The 25,920-nt window shown below is 32.4% G+C and overlaps 3 protein-coding genes across 3 annotated transcripts; 1 reads left to right on the top strand and 2 right to left on the bottom strand.

The window, feature by feature from the left end:
• Window positions 1-2,949: 2,949 nt before the first annotated feature.
• On the bottom strand, window positions 2,950-6,847 carry LOC8287179 (protein TRANSPORT INHIBITOR RESPONSE 1). The gene is made up of 3 exons (XM_002520635.4): window positions 6,128-6,847; window positions 4,476-4,968; window positions 2,950-4,182 (listed from the first exon to the last, which is right to left on the bottom strand). The coding sequence occupies exons 1-3, from the start codon at window positions 6,592-6,594 to the stop codon at window positions 3,385-3,387; spliced, it is 1,758 nt and encodes a 585-aa protein (XP_002520681.1). The 5' UTR covers window positions 6,595-6,847; the 3' UTR covers window positions 2,950-3,384.
• Window positions 6,848-20,255: 13,408 nt separating this feature from the next.
• On the top strand, window positions 20,256-21,347 carry LOC8287182 (putative polyketide hydroxylase). The gene is made up of 2 exons (XM_002520638.4): window positions 20,256-20,895; window positions 21,082-21,347. The coding sequence occupies exons 1-2, from the start codon at window positions 20,711-20,713 to the stop codon at window positions 21,161-21,163; spliced, it is 267 nt and encodes an 88-aa protein (XP_002520684.1). The 5' UTR covers window positions 20,256-20,710; the 3' UTR covers window positions 21,164-21,347.
• Window positions 21,348-21,643: 296 nt separating this feature from the next.
• Window positions 21,644-25,920, bottom strand: LOC8287183 (tubby-like F-box protein 3). Its single transcript, XM_015720179.3, has 6 exons — window positions 24,845-25,920; window positions 23,940-24,027; window positions 23,590-23,719; window positions 23,330-23,509; window positions 22,655-23,140; window positions 21,644-22,039 (listed from the first exon to the last, which is right to left on the bottom strand). The coding sequence occupies exons 1-5, from the start codon at window positions 25,193-25,195 to the stop codon at window positions 22,666-22,668; spliced, it is 1,224 nt and encodes a 407-aa protein (XP_015575665.2). The 5' UTR covers window positions 25,196-25,920; the 3' UTR covers window positions 21,644-22,039; window positions 22,655-22,665.

Genomic DNA, 25,920 nt, shown 5'->3' with positions numbered 1-25,920 from the left:
ATTGATAATTATCTCCATATTTGTTCGTAAATTAAATTAATTTTTTATACGTTTTAAGAGTATGAATTTCTAAAAATACCTCATTTTAGTTGTTAACATGTAATTAAAACAAAATATGTTTAAAACAAAGTAAATTGTAGAACTAATTTCTAAATAACTTTCGTCCAATAATTGGATACAAGTAACAATACCCAAAGTAGGGAGCAACCAAGAATTTTCCATTATGGATTATATATCATTAACATTTGAATGCCCCAGCGTAGAGTTGAAGCTTTTGTAATAGTAAGACTGTAGGGGGCGGCTGCTAAGTGAAATGTGCGCTAATGGGAAAATATTAATTAAAATTATTAAAGACCAAGACTACTACCAGAATGAAACCAAAACACAACCAGTGGCTCAAATTCAACTACCTAATTTGTTTTGCTTTGTCATTTATGTACGTTTAGACTTTTATATATTTTGCTAATTGTTTAATTATAGTTTCTACTGCCATTCATGGTGCAGTTTTGAATTTAAGCTTAAAAAAGTGGGCTACTGTCTGAACTGGAACTCGCCATTAGTCGGAGTGAATAGTTTTTCATCAGAATTAATCAAATCCTTTAAATTTGATGGCTGGATACTTTTTCTAAGTTAGCTGTGTAAGGAAGCAAAGTAAGATAATGCCAATATGGGCTTAGGCTGGATACTCTTTTCTTTAACAAATACTCAGCTCAGCCTTAATTCTGGACTATCTTATGAGTCAATATCCCTTATTGTTCAAGGCCCTGCAAGAAAGGGAAACAAGATTTTACCAAATGACCTGAGTTATGAGTCAATTTCATCACTGTACATACTTGCACTATACACTTAATTCCCTCCAGTTATTAGGAACCAATTGATGAGCAAAAACTGTTGTTTCAACTTTATTGTAAAAACATAATATCCATTAAGCTTCAAATAATTAGATACTGCGAGGATGGCCAAAAAGTGGAGGGTATGGTAACAAAAATCATGGACACCATTATTCTTGTAGCCCAGAAGCCACCATGTAACAATCATTGATTTTGATTCCCATAAATGAATTAAGAGGGTCACCTGTATTGGCTCTGTTTTTCAAGGATTTTTGGTGGCAATCAATAGATGTGGGCCATTTTTACCATTTTTTTACTGAAGCATTTCTCTATAACTATTCATGCAATGCTATAATAGTATCATTCAGTTACTGTGTCTACTCATGATGGAAGTAGTGAAAGAAAAAAAAAGAAAAGAAAAGGGGAAATCAGAGAGATGAAATCAGCATTCAGCAACAATCATAGTAACAGGGAATATACATGATGATGGATCATAAATACACTAAACGTGTGGCCATCATATGAGTAAGGATTAACTTTGATTATTGCCCCACCTAAACACAGACACACATACACAAGATTTAATACTCCTCTCTTTATTTCTTTTCACTAACCTAACCTTTTTTTTTCTAATTATTATATATATATATATGGGGTTATTATCTCTTCTTAGTCAGTATGTAGGTGTGGCAGGAAGTTGGGAGGGTATTTGTGATGTGTTATTATCTATATGTTCACATATGCCCCCTGCTTTTATTAATGGCATTCATGACTTGATTATGTATTATTTGTGGCTATAAGCTAAAGTAACAATCAAGGGAATTGAATAAAAACAAGGGCATTAAATAAAACAAGTACTGTTAGCCTGTTAGCGTTGCTGGGTCACAAGAGATCAGGTAGTAGAAGTGGTGGAAGTGTAGTAACCAAATAAGAGGAGGGAAGAATTTCCCACAGAAAAGAAAGAGAGCGCCAAAGAAGCAAAAGTTATGGAAATTCACCAATGTCACTAAATCTATCACATGGCACAACAGTCGAGAAGAGGAAAAAATTAAAAGAAAATGGGATGAAAGTTACCATACCTGAAGGGCAGAGACCAGGCCACCTACCAGAGAATAAAACCCTTTATTTTCCTCCTTGTTCTATTGTCGTAGTCGTAGTATTTTCTCAAGCTTTTTTGTTGACAGTAAAAATAAATAAACAAAAACGCGTACCGCTAATCTTGGTCAGGAACAGGTCATGATATTGGTTTTGTTTTCTTTTGCTTCCCTTGCCAACTGCTACATGCGAATGTCATAATCAAATGTAAGTGCAACTCCATGATAATCCCATCTCTTCTTTCTAATTTACCTAACCTAGGTTTAGAAATTGCTACCTCAGAATGATTTAATTTTCTGTTTCTTATCAATTACTACTCTTTTGCAATTTTCGGATTGAAGGCAACGCAAAAAAACAGCCTTTGAAATTTTGTAAAGTCCCACTTCCCAATACTAAGGAAAGAGAGAGAAGCAGCAGCCATTTGTAGAACATTTTCCAGCAGTTAAGGAGTTGGCCTACACATGACAAACCTGAGGTGGTAGTGATTAACTAAAGGAACTAAATGGAGATCATGACAATCTGACAAGAAGATGAAGAAGAACGGGAGCAACAGAGGTGCGCACACGACAGAAAGCAGAAGAATAGAGGGGTCGATGTGGGATATAATTACACAAGCTCTTAGGCATGTGAAATTGTGGATGTAGAATTTGATTAATTGCATAGGAGCCTGTGCTAAAACTAACCTATAAACCTCAAGATCTTCACCTGACGGCACAGAAATATTGATTATAGCAACAATGCATCCTTTAAAACTTTAAAAACACCTTTTCTCTTTGAATTCATGATTAGAAACCTGGAATCTGGTACATGGGCTCACCAGTGAAATAATTATGACTACGACCTCTGCAAAGATAATAAAGTGAAAACGTATGATTGTATATAAAGTGAGGAGTCACTTTGTCAATTCACAGTTGAGCCAGCCTCTAGGGCAGGTATCTTAATTATGCTTGCAGAGAAGAAAGGGGGGAAATATTGCAATGATGAGAATAATTATAATAGACATCCAAATGCATCAACATTCCTGTGCATGTAAATTTGAAACTTTATTCTTCAAGGAGCCCAACAATGGTAGATCGAGTCCACAAAAATAATTTTTACCCCGCAGCCGGAAAATAAAATGCATAAACATTCCAAAGTTTGCAAATAGTATACATGGCAACTATCCTGAATTAAATAACAACTCTGATTAATACATACTACAACAACAGCAGTTTCCATCTCTTTATTAATTACTAACCGGAAACCAATAGCTCAGCCAAGTGTAAAATGGATGGCAATTGAGCTCTCGAGACTCAGTACACCCTCCACACCTTGTTACCACGGACCAATCAGGCTGCAATTATATCAAGCTACAGGAAATTAAATGTGCAAGAATGAGTAGCATATGGAGCATGTACCTGCTGCATCTATTCACCAAAACAAGGCCTTTGATGCAGAAGAGGGAGAGCACAAACATGTTTCATGAAAACCTCAATGCAGAATCTTCATCCATTGTATAAACAAAACCAGGCATATCAAACCGAGGCCCAGCAACACTTCTATAGATGTAAAGCTTCTCAACAGGACAACTTTCTGGCCTCGTATCTGGAGGTCCCCTCTCATCAATAACTTCAACATTCAGCCTAGGCATCTTCTGACCTAGCAGCTTACATGCTCCATAACTCACCGAGCAAGAAGACATCCAAAGGGATCGCATTGTCTCCAGCTTTGCAGCATTGGCCAAAAGAGCCTTGTCCCCAAAGGGGCAATCTCTAATCTCTAGTTTGCGAAGGTTTTCACACCCAGAGAGCACATGATGGAGTCCAAGATCACTATCTCCAGCAAAAGCTACAGATAGCATCTCTAGCTTTTTAGCATGAGTTCCAATGTACTCAAACACACGATCAGTTAGGAGACCTGACAAGGAAAGGCGCCGGAGATCCTTGCAGTATTGAACAATGGCTCCAAACCCATCATCTAGTGGCTGATGGGTTACATTATCAGGCATTCGTGGTTCAATAATACAAAGACGAAAACGTGTCATGTTTGGACGGTTCCTGGCAATTGTTATCAAGGCATCATTAGTCATCTGACGGCAAAAGTACAGAACGGACTGAAGCTTAGGGCAGCCCTCTGAAACAACAACAAGACCCTGTTCCGTCAAGGATACATTTGGTTCTGGGCCAAATGGATCAGATGGAAAAACCCTCAATTCTCGCAGGTCCTTGCAAAATGTTGCAAGAGCTTCAAGGCCAACATCTTCAATGTAATCCAATACCTGCATTTATACCCTTTATAAGCTTAAGAACTTCAACAATTTTTTTTGACATAGATCCAATCTAAATATGGTACCCTGAAAATGCTGTTTCTAACGTGGATCCACACACAACCACATGGAAAATCCAGAAATACAATGATTGACACAAATTTCTCTTTTACGACAATCTCTCATTCTGATTTATAACTTTCCAGCATTGTTTCTGGTTTTTGGTTTTTATCATCATTTACCAAGTACAAAAAAAGCACCCCAATCGAACAAAATCCTCAAAATAGATTTTAAAACAAACTTACCCACAGGCGCTGCAAACTCTGACATTGACTAACGAGCTTAACAAGATCAGGGCTTTGGATAGTGGCATAGCTCAAGTTCAATGATGTTAGGCCAGAGCAGATGGGATAAATTGCTGGAAGGTAACCTGGGACCACATCCCAAAACCCAGATAAACTTTTCAGCTCCTTGCACCCAGAGAAAGCTCCGGATAGAGTTGAGAAGACATCAGGCCGCAGCTCTGCTGAGTAGGCACCTGTACCCAACTCAACCAGCTGGGGTGCCCGGCGAAGTATATTAGCAAGCCTGTCAAGGGGCACAGCACGGTTGAGCCGGAGAGTCCTCAGATTGGGGCACCGGCCCACCAGGCGCTTCAGGGCTGAGAAACTCACCTCAGACCCTAAGCAGGAAATATTAAGAGAGACCAGTGACGTGAATGAGTCGGGAAAGTGGCTTAACCAATGCCCACTAGGATCATCCACCTCACTCTCCCGCAAATCCAGCTCCCTCAGATTCCTACAGACAAGTTTCTTTAACTAATAAGAACAAGTTCCAGACACCAAAATTTTTGAAATTTCAAAAAAAAGAACATGCAATAACCCTTGCTCTAGTAAATTTAGTCTGAGAAAAGGAAAAGACAGTACTACCAAAAATCTGTGATAAATTTTGTGGTCCATCACTGTTGCAATCATTGAAAATGACTAGACTTCTTGATTTTGCTTTATACATATGCTTCCAAAAAGTCATCCATCCTTTATCTTATGGTTTATCAAGTCGGTTGAGATTATCACATTAATAATCTTCTAAAACTAAGGACCCAAAAGTTGGCAGATTAAAAGCGCATTATAGATGACAGTCCTCTATGAATATATAACATTGTATCAAAATTTAAATTACATTACTCTTTAATGAACTTGGAAGGTATACATTAGAAAAAGAAACACGAAAAGGATCTATCCTTCTTATTACAGTAGCATAACGTAATGAAAAGAGAATCTAGTTGAGGAATCCAAAAGAAACCCGCATTGTACAAGAAGCAAGCATACAAAATCCAGAGACAATCCACCAAACTCAATCACCGCAAACAAATTAGCATAACACAAAAGCAACCTAAAGAAATCTTGACTATATTTTCCAGATGATTTTTTATTCGAATAACAAGCGAAGACCCAGATCTAATAGAAATAAACCCAAAAGGGAAACCAAAGGATTTTCAAGTCCAGAGACCAAAGCTAGAAACTAAATCCAAGTAAAGCATAACACAGTAGAAACTCTTCTGGAGTTCAGACTGTCAGAGAGAGGTACTATTAAATGAAGAGGGGGAAAAAAACATGGCAAGTCTTCCAATGTGCAAACCAAGAAACTGACCGAACAAATATAGAAAGGTTAAAAAAAAATCAGATCTTTATACAAATTCATCATCATCACGGACCCATAGAGCCATAGATAGCAAATCCATGCTCGCAAATATCCGCAAAAAAGTGTTCCTTTTTAAGCAATTAAAATCTACTCCTATCAAATATTGATATTCATAATCTAATCTCCAAAAACATAAATAAACACCTCAATTCCCCCCTATACCTCCAGAAAAACACAAAAAGGTTGAACATTTCACATACATTTATTACACAATTCCCACAAAAAAATAATTAATAAAAGATAAAAGAGAGAAAACCTGCAATTGGCAGCAATGGCAGCAAGACCCCCAGTGGAGAAGCCCTCACAAGAAGAAAGAACCAGAACCTTAAAATTCTTAAAAGACTTAGAAATCAACTCCAAAGCCTCATCACTAACAACCATTCTTTTCAATCTGATCTCTTCAAGCCAAGGATAAGCACTACTCATGGCCACAATCCACGGAAAGACATACCCGCCCCATCCCTCCGGCACCAAATTAAAATCCGCAAAATGCGGCTTCCCTTTTAGCTCAATCGATCTAACATCCGGAAACCTCCTTATAACCATTGTCGGACTCACCGCGTAACAGTTCCCCACAAATATCCTCCTCCTGCACCACCTCTCAATCTCGTACCACGACTTGCACACCATCGACACTGCGTTCCTGTCTTTGTCGCTCTGTATGAACAGTAACACATGTTCAAGCACCTCTTCAGGGAACGAACTCGCCATCATTCTCAACATTAATGCTAAACCAAGAAAAAAGAAAACGGTGTCGTATTTTAACTCTTTCTTTTTTCCTTTGAAGAAATGTAGAGAGAGAAAGAGAGAGAGAACTTGTAGCGTTGTCTTAGATCTGAGAGGCCATCAAGTAAAAGGAACACAAAGCTTATAGGTGGTGTTGCAGTGTAGAGAGAGAAATGAGAAATAGAAGATAAGAGGGGAGAGTGTGTTTTTCTTTTTCCCCTTTTTTTTTTTTTTTTTTTTTGAAAAGAAAAATGTAGTGGTAACCGGTCAGTGAGGTTAGGTTTTAACTAGGGTTAAACAGTGAGATTTTATCGTTGAGATTTTGACACGTGGAAAAAGATTAATACTAAGCCGTTGGATCTGCGGTGGATGTAAGGGATCTTATCCGTTGCCGATGAAGAAGAGCCGCAGAAAACGGGTGTATGTAAAGGGCGTGGAGCCACTGTCATACGTGGAGAGATATTCAATTTCTCTTCCCAAATTTATCGCAGACGAGAATTTCGGAGAGACTAGTGTGAGAGAGAGAGAGAGATATAATAAAGTGTGATGATGTGCAGAGGAGGGATGGTGGAGAAGGGAATCTCATGATTCGCGTTGCACGGCTGGATCTGAGGGATCGGATATCAATGGGACCACCATATAAGAGAGGGTTGAGTAAAAATTAAAGTTAATTAAAAATAATGAGGAATGATCTGATGTGATATATTATTTTGGTTTCATAATGACATCATGACCGTCCAATCATATTTGACTCTTTTACTCCGATGATATTTTACATTATCATTCAGCAGTCCTCTCAGAAATTCTTCTTTTTAAGAGAAAGAAAAAAAGAAATTACAGACCCATAATATTAATTCAGATTGAACGGCCCTGATGAAAAAACGTTTGTATTTGATTTGTATTAGAAGAATATATGAAAGTACAAACGAGTGCACGTTGCATCTTAATCAAAGATCGTCAGACGATACACTTTTTGACAGGGTACGGACTGCTGGTAATATGAAAACAGTAATTAAAATTTTTCTTTTTTTTACTGCATTGATATAGGACGGTAACTCTCAGCTTAATAGCAATCCAGAGAACGTAGAAAGGGATCATCAGAAGAAGGTTAAGAAAAGCGATGAGAAAATTGTAAGGCTGTAGCGTACCAGATCACAGCCAGTTGTCATACCGTCGTTTGTTGAGTTTCATTAATTTTACTTAGCCCTGTTTGAGACTGTATGGTTAAACATGTGTTTCCAACCAATTATTTAGATATATATATATTCTTATTTCTGGAAACTATTTTTTCAAATAAGTAAATTGATGAAACGTATTAGATAAAAGATTGAAATTTAAAAATTTAAATTTATTTGTTTACAGAGAAAATAACTTTAAATATAGTCTAGAAAATAAAAATAGAATCTTCTCGTATTAAAGTTTGAATATGATTTATTATATTAATAGTTAAGATTTTATTAAAAAAATTATATAATGAATAATAAAATATCAACCATTAAATATGAATTCCGCGATTAAGATCATACTAACATGATTCATCATATATTTAAAAAAATAATAATTGTCAAAAAAAATTCAAACTTTACATTTATTATTAAATCTAATTAGTAATTTTTAAATTTTTAATTTCAATATCATATTTTAACATTGATTTCAAATTTTTAGTATTTAATAAAATTATATATTAAATATGTTAGCTTGGTATGAACTTCGATAACAACAAAAAAAACCGAATCAACATTAGAGTTGTTAATTCGTTCTATTACTAAAATATTATCATATAAGTACATAAATTAATTTTTTTATTAACTTTGAAGTTTTATTAATTTTATGTGTTTAAATGATAATATTTTAACAGCGAGGGTGCTAATTCAGTTTTTACTTTTATAGTCGTTGCCAAATTTTTTGTCACATTAACAAATTTTATTGATAATGTAATCCAAAGTTAAAATCGAAATCAATATTAAAGTTTGATGTTAAACTTAAAAATTTAAATACAAAAAATATAATATATTTTTAAAAATTAAGTCTCTTTAAGATATATGAGGATTTCAAGCCGAAAATATTTATTGTGAGTTAGGGATTTGTTGAACTGCCTTGTAAATTTGTGTATAGAAAAAGTTGTAATCAAGCTGATGATTGCATTGCCAATCTTCAAGCAAAGAGGTAAAGGAGCTTTAGAACTTAGTTTGGCTTATGAAAATCTGTCCCATTTGCTATATCGTGTAATTGTGTTCTGAGATGATGTGTTAATGCAATTCCTTTTCTAATAAAAACAAATATATGCATAATTGTGGTGTACCGTATGAGGGCTCTCTAACCAATATTCACTTTTTCTTATTTTCCAAACACAATAAAATAACAATAATAATCCTAACTTATTTTTGCTATTCGGAAAGTTTTTAGTTTTCAAACTTTTATTATTTTTAATAAATAAATAATATATAACTTCCGATCTTCATTTTAGCATATATTGTGATCTTCAATCAAATAAATTTCAAAATTTATAGTCAATATTTCCTCTTAAATTACAAAATAAATTCTAAAATTTTCATAATATTCATAGTAAAAAACTCACTTATAAGTCTAAAACAAAATCAATTGTATCAAGATTCTTCTATGAGGCACAATGCATAATTTATACAATAATATAATTTTGTAAAATCGATTGGATTTCTTAAATAAAAACTTCACTAATAATGCTATCTTTGATTAATATTTATTTTTCATTTCATTTGAAATAAAAATAGAAAAGAGAATATAAAATAAAAATAATAAAATTAAAACAAATATTTTAGTGTTATGGAGTATATTTATTTACTAATGTGAAATTCGTTTAAAAATTCTACTATTTCTTTTAGAATTTAGTTTAGATATAACTAATTTCACATAAATTTGATTATGTAAAATTTTAAATTAATTTTTATTTTATATAAAATATATAAACTTTAAATTTATAAATAAAAATTATAAACTTTATGAATTTTAAACAAACACACACTAAAAAATTTATTAGAGAGTTCTAACAAATTACTATATTATGTTGTTGCTTTTCACTGATACATAGTCCAAAGCTACGCAGTAGGCGCACAAATTCGTAGGCTCCAGCTTTGTGGAGGGCTACCGCGGAATGGTCATTTTGAGATTAGAAGGCAAATAACATTATAATAAGAAGATTGAAGCATTAAGGGACAAACAGAGGTTCATTGTAGCCGATCATACACTAGCTGCCAATTTTCAAAATTGTTATTCTATGGAGTTCATTATTAAGTTATTTATTTCCCCTCATTTAAATATTTTAATCTTAATTTTATTATTTAAAAATATGTATACATATAACGTTTAGTTAACACTAAATTAAATATATATAGTTGAAATTCTATAATACGTATAATTGATAATACCCCCTAAATTGAAATTTTTTTGTTAATTTATTAATTTTAGGCGTAACTAAAAAATCAATTTATTGGCTTATATGTTAATTTTCATTTATTATTTAATTATAAAATAGTATATTAGTTAAAATATTAATTAATGATTTAAATAAACATAAAAGATATACATTAACATTATGTTTTTATGTAAAATAAATATACTATGATAACTAAAACGATGAAAAAAAAGTACCTAGAAACGAGAAGGCCCGATGGTGGACATCCAGAAAAGTCAGGAAAATTTAGTATTTTCATTCGACCGATAATACAAAAAAAAAACGAAATGAAGTGAAAGACAGGGAGAATAAAAAAAAATAGAATCGATCAATTTCAATGAAAAAAAAAAAGAAATGAAATAAGAATTTAGCCAGAACAAAAGCAAAGATATGGATACCATATGACCGATCACCATCAATAAAAGAAAAATCTTTTTAAATTACTTCGGATTAATAAGGCATTCAAGCATATGAAATATGATGGATTGTAAATGACATTGCGTTTATAATAGAAAATGACGATTTATTAAAAAAATTATTTTTCTCATATATTAATTATATTACATTATTATTATTGTAACAACTCACATAAAAATAAAAGTTATACAATATCAAAATCATTTATATAAAATTAAATATACATATTAATATAGTATATTTATGTATTAAAAATAAGTACGTATGCAAAACAATTGTTTTTATGTACATATATATATATATATTCTTCAATAGTTAAGAATTTTAATAAATATGGTTGAAGTGCTCTATAAATAAATAATTTTCCCAGCGTTGAGAATGAACTATCATTGTTAATATTGTTAAATGAAAAAGAAAATACAAATTTACAAAAAGGTAATAATTATTTCTCTTATACAGTGAATGGTTAAAGAAAGTAAAAAAGAAAAAAGTCCATATGATTTTACCTCAGGTGCACCGTACGTTAGCATGGCATGAAATTATTATAATGATTCCCCGCTTTCCTATTTGTTTAATGACGAAAAAACCCCTTATCTTATAGACACATTTTCCGCTTCTTTCAATAAAAATGAAGGGTACTGTTGTCAATGCATGAAAAGGACATGGTATTATGGAACGGCACTGTCTCAAGCATGGAGTTCATAGACCTGTCCCTTTTTATGTCGAAAAAGCTGACGTGGTTAAAAACGAAGGGTCGAGATTTTAGTTCAGCAAAGGAAAGATCTAAGCCGTTGGCAATCGTAAAAAGCCTTTTGTCTCTACTTATAGTAATAGTGTTTTATAGAAAAGCATAGTTTTTAACATTCAAAAAATTCTAATTTTTTTGTTTAAATAAAGAAATTATAGGAAACAGAGAAAAGTAATAATTATCTTTGAATTTTTTTGAATTTAATAATATTTCTTAAGCTCAGAAATTTAGGTGTTAACGAGTTTACTAATACAAAGTTTAATGAAATAAAGAAAGAAGAAGGTGAGTTGTCCAGCACGTAAAGATGATAATTAATTAGTTAGAAAATAGTGATTAAGATTATAATTAATTAATTAAAAGGGGAATTGATTATTAAGCCCACGCACGGTTCTCCGGGAATCTCTCTTGCCCTCGAGTGGAATTGCTTGGACTTTGCTGTATTTATATTGTGTTGTGTTTTGATACCGCCCACCTGACCTGCTCTTTTAAAAAATAATAAATTATTTTTTAACAATATTTCTATATATACTACATAAATAATTAAAAGAATCATAAAATATTTTTTAAATTATAATTTATGATTTTCTATGTTATTAAATAAGTATTCAATTTCAATTCAATCTGCACACAATTTTTATATTTATAAATTAATTTACTAGTTATATTACATGTCTGATTATTTTCAGTTATTATTTAAAATAAATAAAATTACCAATAGTATAAATTTGATTTTTGTTAGCCGTAAGAGAAAAATGGAATATGAAGAATATGGTATTTGCCTTGATTGTTGATGAATGGCCATTTGACAACTTATTTATTTATATGGTTTAATATCCCTTGCAGTTGCATGTAGTTCGTTTCTTTCTTATATTTTTTGATTTTTCCTTAAACAGCACACACACACGTGAAGTGGCGCTTCCAAGGATCAATTGGAGCTAAATACAAACTTGCAATTAAGGTTTATATAAATAAATAAATAAAATAAAATATTTATGCATTAATTCGTAGCTTAAGTTGAGCTAAATGGGGTGGTAGCAGTGGCAATGGCACTCATGTGCAGCCCCTAAATTTTTCTCTTGAAGCTCGCTATAAAAACACTATAATTGTAATGTGCTCCATAAATCCAAAAGCAGTAACTACAATTATATTAATAAGATGGAGAAACCCAACAATTGCAGAGAAGAACAGCACTGATTAAAATTGACACACTTAATCACCTGAATCTTTTTTATGGACCAAGAGCCATTAAAGCCAATGGTGACATCTCCCAACGGCAACATATATATATATATATATATATATATATATATATATATATATAAGCAGCTAGCTAGAGCTAACCATGTGATGCCAAAACAAAAATAAAAAGAACATTAAACAACTTTACACAATTCAATACTCTTATTTTCCTCAATTAATCTTGACAATAATTAATCATTTTCCTTCAAATCAATAGCCAAAAAAAAAAAAAAAGGATTAAGTTTTCTCTCTCTATTTTCCCCCCTCCATCTCTATCACAAATTAATTATTGCTATCCCATCAAACTAGCCATATCTTAGTTTTATTTACCTTTTAAAAAAATAATATTCTGAATTAGTCAAAATAATATTATTTTGACATTTTTAGCTCAAGAAGCCAAAAGAAAGGAAAGAAAAAGACATAAGCAATTTGTTAAAATCAAGAAGCTATAACTAAGAGATCCATTGCTCATTTTTAAGGTTGTGCAAGAAGAGTTCTCATCAAGAAAAGAATATCAAACTTTTATTTGGACCACAGTGAACATTTATATCATTTCAATGTCATTCTTAAGGAATCAATATGCCCAAATTTTTGATATTCCCTCGTACCCTTTATTGTATTCCCTTGGACCGCATCTTTATAAAAAAATATTAAAGAAGAATATTATTTCTTGCATTCTTTTAAAAAGAAAAAGAAAAAAAAATAATATATATATATATATATATATATATATATATATATATACCTAAAAAATTTTGACACGTGTGCTTAATTTTTAATACATAAAATTTTTATTTTGACATGTGTACTAATTCTTAACACATAGGATTGAAGCTTATGTGTAATTTTATAATTTTTAATACATAAAAAGAATTGTTTTTGTAAAAGCACTGATTTATAGCTAAATTTAGAAGTTTGAATTAATTAGCAGTCGTCGTTGTAAACCATGAAACCAAAAGGACTGTTAAAAAAAATAAGTAAATAAATAAAATGAAGCCAAAGACTTTTTCTTGTACATCAAATGATGCAAATCATAAAAATTAGCTGCACGTGATGGAAAGATAAATTATAGTATAATACTAATGCTAATGACTTTGATATTAGTGGGAGACTTCTATCTTCTAACTCTTCTTTGTCATGTGAATAAAATAATTAATAAACAACTCATAATCATGGTTTAAGCTCTAATCTTCGTTAATGAATGTCCTTTACCTCTAAAGCATGCAACAGCAATATTAATAATATCTAGATAAGGATGTAAGTACTTTTTTAATCACAAGTTAGATGGGTCATAACATAATACATATTTTTTCTATTTATTATTTATAGATCTCTTAATATGGAAGTAATTGATTTACAATAATATTAATAAATAAATTGCAAGACTCAAAGTCTTTTTAAAAAAATTATGCTTTTTTAATATATAAATAAATTTATCATTAATAGATCAACTCGGAAATACATATTTATTTGAGAGGTAAAGATGTGAAGTTTTGTTTGATAATACTTGCAAGCCAATATGATGCCTCCCAAGAGAAAGAATTTACAAAACAAAAAATAAAAGAATGATTTATGCCAACTTTTTTTTACCATAACTTGAAAGGGAATAAGGAAGATTGAGGTTTGAGGGGAACACTAAAATACTGAATTAATTATGGTTCCCACTCTAGAGATTCTTTATAAGCTACATATGCATCATTGGTTGATTATAAACCATTAATCTGTTACCCTTTTTCTTTTCAACTGTTGCAAATTTGAAGACTAATCACTTAAGTAGGAAAAGGTTAATACATATATATATATATATATATATATATATATATATATATATATATATATATATATATATATATATAATTGGACTATAATACTAACCTTAATGACATTGTAATTAGGTTAATTATGTAAAGCTATTGGTATTTAATTTGATGGGCAGAGAGAGGCCCTTCTTTTAGACTTTAGTACAAAGTAGGTGAGAGCTGTTAGGATGAAAGTGTTTGCCCAATCATTAGAAGATCCTGCTTTGACATGCTAGGATCTCATTTTAGACAAATGAATGGGATTTTTTCTTCTTCTATCAAGCATTGCATCAAATATATGACAACCAATTAGTTTAATCATTAAAATTATTTAATTTCCTTTTAAAAAGACCAAAAAATAGAAACATCAGGATTGTCAATTTTTCTTCCTTTTTTTTTTCCTAAAAATGACAATATATTGTCAATTTGTACATTCCATTACAAAGATATCAATTTTTTAGAAAACCATATTTCTTTTGGTTTACAGATGGAGCAAAAAGAATTCAGAAGAAAAAATAAAAACAAAAACTAATTGTTATGATTTAAAAAATATATATAAATATGTAGTTTATGGTTTAATATATTTTCATATAAAATCGTATAATATTTTTAAAAAATATTCTACAATTTAATTTTATTAGCAATTAAAGATAAAAATAACTTACGTCATTTAAAAAAGGTGATATAACATAATGATGATATATAACGACCGTGCTAGTCATTTTAGCGGTGTAAGTGATTTTTTTCTTCTCTATTTATTAATAATTATTATCACAAAACATATCACATGCCTCTATATCTAAATACATCAAAGTAGAAGATAAACACTTGCACTTTTCCTTTGGAACAAGATACCCATTGATTTTATGGTGTAAATTCAAGTTTTAATTATGCCATGGGTATATGGTGCTCTCTAGCTTAAGAAATAAACCTTAGCTTATCACCTCACATAAATAAATTTTGATATGGGCTTTAAGAAAATGGTATTATATCTATTTTTTCTTTTTTTGGAAATTCGCATGATCAATTCCTATAATAAATAATATATTTTCAAATCCATAATATATAATATCATGTGCCCTTTCTTCCTAATAATTAAAACCTAATATCAGATTTTATTTTATTTTTATAGGTTAAAATAACTTAGATATCTGGACCTTCACATCTGGCCATAGCTATCATCTAGTTGCCTCATATATCTTCTCCCATAAAAGGCTACATAGATAAGTACGAATATTCACACATCAAGAAGATGAAAGACAGAGAGATTAGATTGACAATAACCTATTATCCATAAAAGATTGGTTTTTTTCTTTCTTCTTCTAAATGTTTTATTGTCTTCAAAACTATATCAAAGGAAAAACAGCTTTCTTATATTCTGGGTTTTTCTAATTAATTGAACTCTTTGTTTATTCTTGTATTATTTGATGTGTAAAGAAGCGGTTGCTTTTTAATTTGGTTTTAGATCTTTCATAAATGCAAAAGAAATAATCCTTTGTTGAGTTCCAATTTAAAAATTCATACTCATGCATATGGCTAACCCTAAAGTCAATATTGCAGAATTTGAGTTGGTAGTAGTTCTTGCATTATCAGAGAAAAACTCTGACCTGAAATGCTACTGAATAGTAACTGACGCAGTTTTTTTTTTTTTTTTTTTTTTCTTACAACAGGCAGGCACTGTATGTATGCGCATAATCCATTCCATGAGATGAGGCAGGTAAGTAACTCCTAATACTGCCATATTTGCAGTTGAGCCAAAAGAAACCACCCAAATAGACCACAAACAGTCCAAATTGCCAAAAATAAAAACCCAAAGGATAACAAATATCCAGGCCGATGTCTTTCTCCTGTACGTGCATGTGTGATTAGGAGGAGGGGACCGCCACGAACCAAAAGACTTGAGGAGTGTGGCGACAAAGTCTGCCCCCTGCTGCCGGCCCTTCACTGTCTGTTGTCTAATCATCTCAATTTGACACTGCCCTTTCTCCCCTCTCCTCTCCTAAGTCTTAACAAGTTTCTCTGTCTTTTCTATAATAGCCGATTGTTATGGCCCTTCAGAAAAAAAAGTTGTGAGATTTTCCATAACTAAAAGGAAAAATACGGGTTATGACGCAAGAAAAGAATGGAAAAGCAAGCTTCTAAGCAAAAACAAAAACAAAAAAAGAAGAAGAAAGAAAATTAATTCAGGTCCTGATATGCATATGTGATCATCACCGACAATAGCTTTAATTTGATGATGATACTAGTTGCGTGTCCAAGTTTCATTTGCTCGCTCACACCTCTTCTTATAAATTGATATCTTTTTTTTTTTAAATTAAAAAAAGAAGAATATATATTTAGAGAAAGTAAATAAAAATGGATATTGGTTGACCATTGATTTTTATAAAATTGGGTCCTTTTGCAAAATTTGTATGTATATGCATGCATATTTTCATAAATGATTGATCAAATTTGATGTGATAAATACATACATATCCACAATCCTCATCATTCTAAACGTGTGGAATTACAATTCATGCAACTTAAAAGAAGGTTGCGTTTTTACCTAATCTCTTTTTCTTTGGTATACTTTGGCCTAATCCATGTTCGGGACTGGATGTACGAGTGGCCATTTACAAATGTTTATACAATAATTTTTGTTTTTTAAAAAAATAAATATTTAATCTCTGGAAAAGAAAAAGAAAAGGGTTTCTTTAAAAGAAAAAAAAAAAAAAAGAATATTGTAAACTGGGTTTATTGATGGATATATGCAACAAGAAAGATGTGACATGAATAATAATGAAGAGAACTGTTCGGCTGTGTGGGAAATCAGAGCTGGGAAGAAAGAAGAGGAGGAAAGGAAAGGGAAAGGGAAAGGGAAGTCTTCATTATATATAAATAGAGTTGTTGATGGTTGGACTTTTTAATATTTCCGACTTACTGTTGAATTCATGGATCCAAGACTTTCTTATATCTCTTCACCGTCGCTTTCATCGTCACATGTAATAAGAAGCAGGCACCTCTCAGATTTGACATTTTTCCTGTTTATGCAAACATCATTAACGGTTTCCCTTTATTTTCTTTCTTCTCTTCTCTTCTTCTTCATTTTTTTTTTCTTTTTCTTCTCTTTCCCCTCCCCCATATTGCATCCAAAATACAGGTGTATTTTTATTTCTAAAAGAAATTAATTAAGAGAATTATAATAATAATATCTAAAGTATATTTAAAAGAATTCTGAACTGAAAAAGTCAAAATAATATATATTTTTTAAAAAATTTAAATATAAATATAATTTTACGGCCATTTAATCCCGAGATGAGAAAATACTTGTATAAAAATATTATATTTCTAAAAGAGGTGAAATATTGAATGGATAACATATAAAATTGCTGCCAATAAATGTAGTGGACAAAGATAAAAAGAAAAAGTTACGAAAACTCATACTACAAAAGAAAGTAATTAATTGTTTTTTCTTTCTCTAATTAAGCCATTTTATTGTGAGTGTTAAAGCTTAAAGGACCCATTCACCTATAAAATCTAATTGAGATTCATATATGCAAGATTGACATTAATGCCATCCGATTGTTTTAAGAAACACACCAAAAATATATACATTTAATAGCATTGAAGGCGGCTTAGCAAATTAATATATTACTAAAAAAAAAGAAGAAGAAAGGAAAGGAAGAAATGGGTTTGTTCGAATTCAACAACTCAAAAACTAGAAAACAAAATGAGGATTTTAATTTTGGTCACGTGATGGAAAAAGTTAGAACAACACGAAAAGTTCATAAACCAACAAATTGTTCATGAATTTACATAACCAACCAAATTCATGTCATGCAACAAAAAGGAAAAAAGAAGAAGAAGATTAGTGGTAACCATTAGGTCAATTAGGCCTAAATCAAAAGAAGAAGAAAAAATAATATTAATTATATAATTAATCATATTACATTGCACCAATCGAGAAATTTAAAGCTAGGCATGATTTGTTGACATAGTGGTACCTATTACATTACATCCAATGAAGAAATAGGAAGCATCTTATCTTAATCTTAGGATGTTGATTTATTGCAACAAAAAGGGGGCATAATAATGTCCTTTTGGTCAGTCTTTCTAAAAAGCTTTCTTCCTTGCAACAAGTTTCGTCCACTGCATGACAAATTTAGCTTCGGCATGCTTCAATCTATTTTATTGCATTGGACGATAGAGTCAATTTTTGCTACTCAATTTTGTAGTTGCATCAATGGAACTCTCTTTTTCATTTTTCTAAACTTAAGTACTAAAGTACCATGGTCCGACTATTTTTTTTTTCTTTTTTCAAAGTAAATAAGTCGAATTATTATCTCAAAGGCGATGAATTAGTATATTAGTCTAGCGGTAAGATAAGATTATTTAAAAATAATTATCGAAACTTGAATTTTACCAATTTTTTTTAAAAAAATAATATAAAAACTGCTATATATATTTATATAGAGTCATAAATTGAATATGTAATCATATATATATAATATGAATTTGTTTATAGGTCTAGAAAATGAAGAACAATAGTTGCAACAAGGAGGGAGTAGCAAGAAATAATTCGTTAATAGGTAACATCATTTGCTGTAATGGTAAGTAAGTCCCCAATATAACAGGGGACCATTTTATATTTGTTTGGTGATCTCTCACACCAAAAAATAAAAGAAAAAATTGTGTAAATATACAATTAGCTTCTTTTGAGTTTCTAATTAAATGTGTAGGATTTGAGCAGTTTTTATCATGGGCCTCTTCTTTTTTCTTGCTTCATTAAATGGTCCTAATGGTCCAGATTTGCCAGATCTCACAAATCCTAGCTAAAAAGGAGAAAAAGAAAAGTATGATAATCCAACGGCTAATATTGAATGATTAAGCTACTTTTGGCCATGAATGGACCACCAGGCAACAAGTAAATATGTCCAAAATATTTAAAAATAGGGGACCAATTTTGCCTTTCTTTTTATTGCTGTGGCATTCATTCACGAGAGGCTGACATTCATGTCCCAGGTGAAAGCTCCATCTCTTTAGCCTATTCCCTGTATATATGTTTACATTTTCTTTTTTCTTTTTTCAAAATTAAAAAAAAAAAAAAAAGGATTTTTGAGTCAAATATTGTTGATGAATCTTCAATTATTATTATTATTATATAAATGTATGAAACTTTGGCTGGCATTTAATGGCTTCTTTTGGGTACATTGTGTCAGGAATCACACTTTTCTTCTTTTATTTTTTTTCTGCCTCATTCATCCTTTTCCATTTTGCAACTTTTACTGCAACTTGACCTTATTTCCCTCCCAAATTAATTCTGAAAGAAAAAATAAAAATAAACCTGTTCTTCGGTTGTGGGTATTAATTTTCCAGGTTTCGCTTTATTGGAAGTAACTTTTTCATTATACTTTGCACAATTTTATATACGTGACTCAAGCAATTAGTGATGCTATTTCGTGGATTTGTGTGCCTTAATCCAAACATATTGGGGGGATCTTTTGCCATGTTAATATAATCCAAGTGATTAGTAGGATACGATGCGCTTTAAGCTAGCTCATACTGATTTTGTACCTTTTATAAATATATATATATATATATTAATAATTGACTTCATCTGACCATGTTAATTCCTTGTTTGCCATATAATCATTTTTACTTAATTTACTATTTGTCTCTCTTGATATATAAAATTGATAATGTTTTAACTGTAAAATGTATTATTTATTTATTTATTTATTAATTGTGATATATAAATTTGAAATAGTCAAGTTGTACCCTTAATTAAATCTATGTAGTGTGTGTTAGGAATTGTTTATAAACTTCTAGAAAAGAACATAACTTCTCTATTTTCTCAAAAGCAATTTTCAGAACTAAAAAACACAATAAAATATTTAAGAAATTGAGGTGGGAAACAATGCCAAACCTCCTTGGAATGCAATTGGATTAGTTGTTAAGTTGACAAGTTCTATGAAGAGAAATAAAAGCACCTTTCACAAATTTTGTTGGGCCGTATTCATTCAAGAATTAAATGAAGTCCGCAGAAAGAGAACAAATGGAAGGCTAAAGCCTCAACCCCAAGCATGCAAAACCATAAAAGTGAATGCATGGAAATTGGTAGCAAGAAATGGTAGGTGAAAGAAGAAGAAGGATTATAGTTGCAGCCGGGTGAGTGTTGACTGATAGGTTTCGATCCTAGGTTATAAAAGTATCGGTCAGGATTTTCTTATTAGATGCTAATAATGACAACTCAGATTTAGATACCTTCTTCCTTCGAGAGTAAGCAAAGAAAAGAGAAAGAAACTATATCCTATATCCTTTAGCGTATCATAATATATGTATTCTTATTAGAAGAAGGAGGTGACTCTCTGCTCGATTCTTGAATCTCACTTTCCAACAAAACAATCTGCAAATCATCCCAGGTCAATAACCCTTTCGTTTCGGGGTCGTTGTTGTGGCAAAGATACATATTCCAGTTCAGAAATTCAGAGTCAAGAAGCAATGCATCATGGTGGACCTGGACCAGGACCAGGGGGACCTGGAGGTCCTGGCTGGGGTCCTGGAGGGCCTCGTGGACCTGGTGGACCCTGGGGACCAGGGGGGCATGGAGGACCTGGCTGGGGTCCTGGACCTGGTGGGTTTTTCGGAGGGTGTGCTGATGGTATATGCGGCATGATTTCTTCTTTGTAAGTACCCTCTCCTGTTTAAAACTTTTCTTTTTTCTACTGTATCAATTAGTTAATGATGAAATTTAAAAAAAAAAATAACTATGAAGGGACGACAAACGAAGGATGTAAATACAAGTGGGTCTGTTAGTTTGAATAGGTGTTAGATATGAAGTAATTCAATGATGCAAATTTGGGAATATGCAGGTTCTATTGCTTATGCTGCTGTTGGTTGGTACAAGATTGCTTTGGTGGGCCTCGTCCTTCATATGGTCCTCCACCGTTCTAATCCACTACTTTGGCTTGGGTTTATGGTTCAGATCCTTTGTTTGACCCTACCTTAGAAGAACGGTTTCCTTTGTAATATATAATATACTTCCGTAGGGATCCGAATCTCTTTTCATTTCATTACTTTTCTTAAGCTGTTGTTACTTATTGTCTAAATCTTAATAAATAGAACAGTTTACTGATAATCCGAAGCATGAATAAACTTCATACCAGATATTTGGTTCCAACTTGATAAAAGGCTGCATTTATATCGTGGGATGAACGCTTTCAATAACAGGTATCGAAAACGGACGAGTAAATCAAGATTTTCTAAGTTGATTTGCACTGGCGTTCATGGCAAACAGGAATTTCACTAGGGTTCTTAATCCGAATACAAGTACATTTAGCAATTCCTCGACATAGCCCAATTATAAATCTGCTCGAACCCTATAATTTCCGCAGTAACAAGATAAACATTGTACTCTTGCAGCACTCATATAGATTTAGCAAATTCTAGCTGATTGATCAAGGGAAGCATTTTCCAGAGCTACAGATTAGTGGGAAAACAACATCCAAAATAACAGTAGCCTTAAACTAGGACAACTACAAGCAAACTCCTGAAACAACTCCAGTTAAGGTGCCAAGTATCTAACACTCAGCGGATGCATGGACAATGCCAGTCAGCCACTGCACAAACTACAGCGTGGTTGGCTTAAAATACCAAAAAGTTAATATGTACAGGGAAAAAAAATTTCAAAGGACGAAACATTAAAAAAGAAAAAAAAAATCCTAAATCTTCACATGGCAATTAGAAGAGAAGAGATTGAGCTAAGCAGATGCCTTTTTGCAGAATGCCCCTGTGCCACACAGCTACAACAGCCCTGGCAGTCATTAGTTCCTGCACCATGTGATACCAGTCAGGAATGCTTCCAGAACTTCAATGATTTTATGGATTCAGGGGAAAAAGGAATATATTCAGAAGCACTGCAAGCTTAAAATCCAAATAAAACGACAGTTCAAACTGAAATCAGAAGCAATCAATAATGCATAATACCAATTGACTAACGATACTTGGTAACTAAAACCTTTGAATGACCAACTACAGCTTATAGGAGAACATTTTGTAAAAGGAGTTGCTATTTTTTCATTCAAGACTATAAGTATTATGGGTATAAGAATGCTTAAAGCCATATAATCTACAGCAATCTAAAGTTTGATTGCAGGCATTTGACTGTAGGAAAAGAAACATCAGGCAATTCTTTTCACTTCTACTAAAAATAATAAAAATTAAAAAATCCCTGAAGCTAGTTGGCTCAAAGAGATCATGACTAGAAAATGTGTTTGTTAAAGAACCTCAAACTACAGTTGTGCAGAACTGATGATAAATGTCCAAAATGAAAAATCAGATCTAAGCAGGTTCAGAAGAGCACCAAACAACAAAAGCAATACAATTAGAAAGCTCTCTTTGCATGAATTATGAAATAATAGAGACCAATTAAGCCTCTAGATTTACCTGCGTGTCTATCATTCACAAGCAATCTTGGTGTCAAAGCTGCTAAGGCATATAGCAAATGCCTGGAAAGCTGAAATTGGATACTGATAATCCATTGTGAACACATCCTTCCCCACTTTTCCAAATTGGAGTATAACGTTCTCTTGTTGCTCTTGCCTACCACCTCCACTCTCCAGAGAAGCAACCAGCTGAAAGTTTTTAACTGAAGCAACTGTCACACGCCCATTGAAGTTTAGACACCAGCACTGGAGTTGCTCATGCCACCTGGGTGCTTTATTCCTTAATACTAGCATTCCATCTTTATTACTAGACAGAGGACCAGATAGGAAATTCTCTGTGCGGGTAGATTTTGATCTAAAAAAGGGAAGTGATGGCAACGAACCCAAATTACTAGGTAGAAATTCAGTCTGTGTGGGGGCCACTCCTCCAGGCTCAACAGCAGAGGCAGGGATGCCATCCATAACACACTGCATTCTCCTTGGACCTCTGAATTCGAGAATATCATATGATGTTGGTGACCAGAAAATTGTAACATGATAAGTAAACTAACAAGATCAATACCCACCCTCCAAGAAGGGGGTTGAATAAATATTATTTTCTACTGCTTTAGTATCTTTTTTCCTTCTATAATGAACATAATTTTCCCTAAAAGCAAGCAGTTTTTGAGGGACACACCTTGAACCCAAGACATTCAACTCATAAGTGACATGGGCCACAGGATAATTCCCTGCAGGGACCCTGGGAGAGACCTGTTTCATATTAACTATCCTGGTGGAGCGACATTTAGCAACTTTAGCATCAGTATTTGGAGGTTGTGCATCATAGATAGTAAACTTGGTTCCTAGAAAATTTGATCTGTTGTAAAGAAAATGAAATTATAAATTTCAATTTATACAACAAGGGGAAAGAAATTCACATCATTAGGTCGAAAATACCTCAGCTTTCCAATGTAGGTGCTGCTCCCTCTAGATACATCATCACAGTTTAAAGAGATAATGTAATCTGTGCAAGTAGGCCGTCTACATCTCCGTGCAGCAAGAAGGAACTTACCATCATCATTCGAAGCTACCAATAGAAAAAACAGCAAATCAGTCTAACCTTAGGAAGGAAACCCCAATTCAAAACACAAATCTGCTCATCTCCAATATTTTTAAGAGATACAATGTACACTTTACAAATATCAAATAAACCAACTTCAGCAGACTAATAACTATGAGCAGACGGCTGTGAGAATGAAATGAAGAATATATGACCAAGAAAAGAAAATAAGGATTTAGAGGTTCACCTTGATTTAGGCTGAGGTACAGATAATATGTTTGGTTGCTGCGATTCCTTTTGATGTAGCATTGAAGAAGGGAGTCCCTTGGTCCAGGCTGCAAGACAAAATAACCAAATGAATTTCACGTTAGCTCTAAGGCAAATACCTTAGACATCAGATAGCTCCAGTCAAAGTGTTAATTGAAAAAAGTTTACAAGAAGAGAGATATGATTCCAGTACTTCCCAGTCATGGCATTACATGAAACTCTAAGAAAAGCCAAATTACAATGACAGCATGCCAATCCACCACTAATATGACATGCTTACAGCATTGAAGTCAGTCCCTGCTCTATCATAATTATTATCCAATAACATTTTATTTGAGCCCTCAAATTCATTACAAGAAACAGATTTACATGAGTATTGCTCTTATAAAAGCATCTATGCATCAATTCTTAGATTCAGACTTGAGCAGCATCAAAGTACTCAAAAGGAGGGAGAAGAAAAAGACAAAAAGAGTCTCTTGATAGAGTTTTATTAGCTGCTAGCGATCTTAATATGTTAATGTACTTCAGTCAATCAGTTCCATCATTTAAAATGAGCAAAAGAAACTGAACACCAAATAACTATGTTTAGAATCCACAAACTATTTTTATCCGAACTACCTATAATTTATTTGTACTGCTCCAAGACGATGAGATGACAAAAGTTTTCATCATCGTATAACTTTTCCATCGCAGTGGCACACAACCATAATCTAGCAGTTGATCATAAAACAGCTACTGCTACATAATTAAACATAAAGATATTGGATGGCAAACAATGCAACAAATAGCAGTATGCAGATTGTTACTCACAAATCTAAATACCAATATACTTGCAGAACACATAAACAACAGAATTTAAAACTTTTAAATGACTACTATCAAAACCTGCTTCAATGAGATTGGGAATGTCAATTTGCCTGAAACTTCAAGACTTTTCACAATTTCCTTCATAATTTCTCTCCAGTTTCTGCAGACACCAGCACAAGCAACTACGTTCTTCCGGAAAGGCCAAGCACTCTCAGATGCCTCAATTCTCATTAAAACATCCCTCAAAAGCTCAGGTGGCATGTTAGCCCAACAGCTCTGCTTAAATGCATCAACAGACACAAAAGAGCTATCCTGAACAACCCTTTGCGACCTGGATCGCATCCCATATCCAAATTTCACATCAAACCCTTTTCTAGACATGCTCCCAAACTCCCCTCTCATGTCCTGAAGTATGCTCCTAAAAGACATCTTTATTGACCACTTGAGTTTTGAACTCTCAGGATCCTCACAAAAAACAAAAAAGAAAAAGGTCTCTTTTGAAATATCCGATCCTCTAAAAAATTCTTGTCACGTACACATTTATATAAACACAAAAATCATAACTTTGTCATAAAAATAAGCTTAAAAGAACTGATAAAAAGAAAAAAAGAAGTAGAAATAGCTAAAAATGTAAACTTTTTATGGGAAATGACTACGAATTCATCTAGAAAGTCTGAAGATCAATCCTTACTCAAATAAACAAAACAGTTAAAAAAGAAAAAGAAAACAGATTCAGATCTACAGTCAAACAAACAATTACAACAGCGAAACCCCCCAAAAGGAAAAGAAAACACAAATAGAAAAGAATCAGTATCTACAAAAGTAAAATCGAACCAGAATTTTCAACTAAGGTGATGGGACTGTATGTACATCAGATAGTGGGATAAGCAAACCTCAAAATGAGAGTGGATTCAGATCTACAGAGAATAAAGATTGAAACTTTGAGCACAGAGAAGTGAAACACATCTTTGCGGTTAAACCAAGGATGCCTCAAAGCGAAAAGGAAGAACAGTAGAGAGAGGAAGAGATTAGGGTTTGGTAAATGGGTGTGGTGTGTGTGTAATGGTTAGGAGTTAGGAGTTAGGAGTAGGGACAGCCGGTCATGTATTCTGAGAGAAGAAAATTAAAATTTTTAAATACATTTGTGTTCTTCT

Source organism: Ricinus communis, chromosome 1 (assembly GCF_019578655.1).
Source record: "Ricinus communis isolate WT05 ecotype wild-type chromosome 1, ASM1957865v1, whole genome shotgun sequence".
NCBI lineage: Eukaryota > Viridiplantae > Streptophyta > Magnoliopsida > Malpighiales > Euphorbiaceae > Ricinus > Ricinus communis.
The sequence above is the reverse complement of the archived record's forward strand: the minus strand, read 5'-3'. Positions and strand labels throughout refer to the sequence as shown.

Coding starts and splice junctions, on each gene's coding strand:
- LOC8287183 (XM_015720179.3), bottom strand. CDS start 25,195: ATGTCTTTTAGGAGCATACTTCAGGACATGAGAGGGGAGTTTGGGAGC. Junction 24,028..24,844: donor TCCCAATCTCATTGAAGCAG/GTTTTGATAGTA, acceptor TTTGTCTTGCAG/CCTGGACCAAGGGACTCCCT. Junction 23,720..23,939: donor GTACCTCAGCCTAAATCAAG/GTGAACCTCTAA, acceptor TTCTATTGGTAG/CTTCGAATGATGATGGTAAG.
- LOC8287179 (XM_002520635.4), bottom strand. CDS start 6,594: ATGTTGAGAATGATGGCGAGTTCGTTCCCTGAAGAGGTGCTTGAACAT. Junction 4,969..6,127: donor GCCATTGCTGCCAATTGCAG/GTTTTCTCTCTT, acceptor ACTTGTCTGTAG/GAATCTGAGGGAGCTGGATT. Junction 4,183..4,475: donor AGAGTTTGCAGCGCCTGTGG/GTAAGTTTGTTT, acceptor GTATAAATGCAG/GTATTGGATTACATTGAAGA.
- LOC8287182 (XM_002520638.4), top strand. CDS start 20,711: ATGCATCATGGTGGACCTGGACCAGGACCAGGGGGACCTGGAGGTCCT. Junction 20,896..21,081: donor TGCGGCATGATTTCTTCTTT/GTAAGTACCCTC, acceptor GGGAATATGCAG/GTTCTATTGCTTATGCTGCT.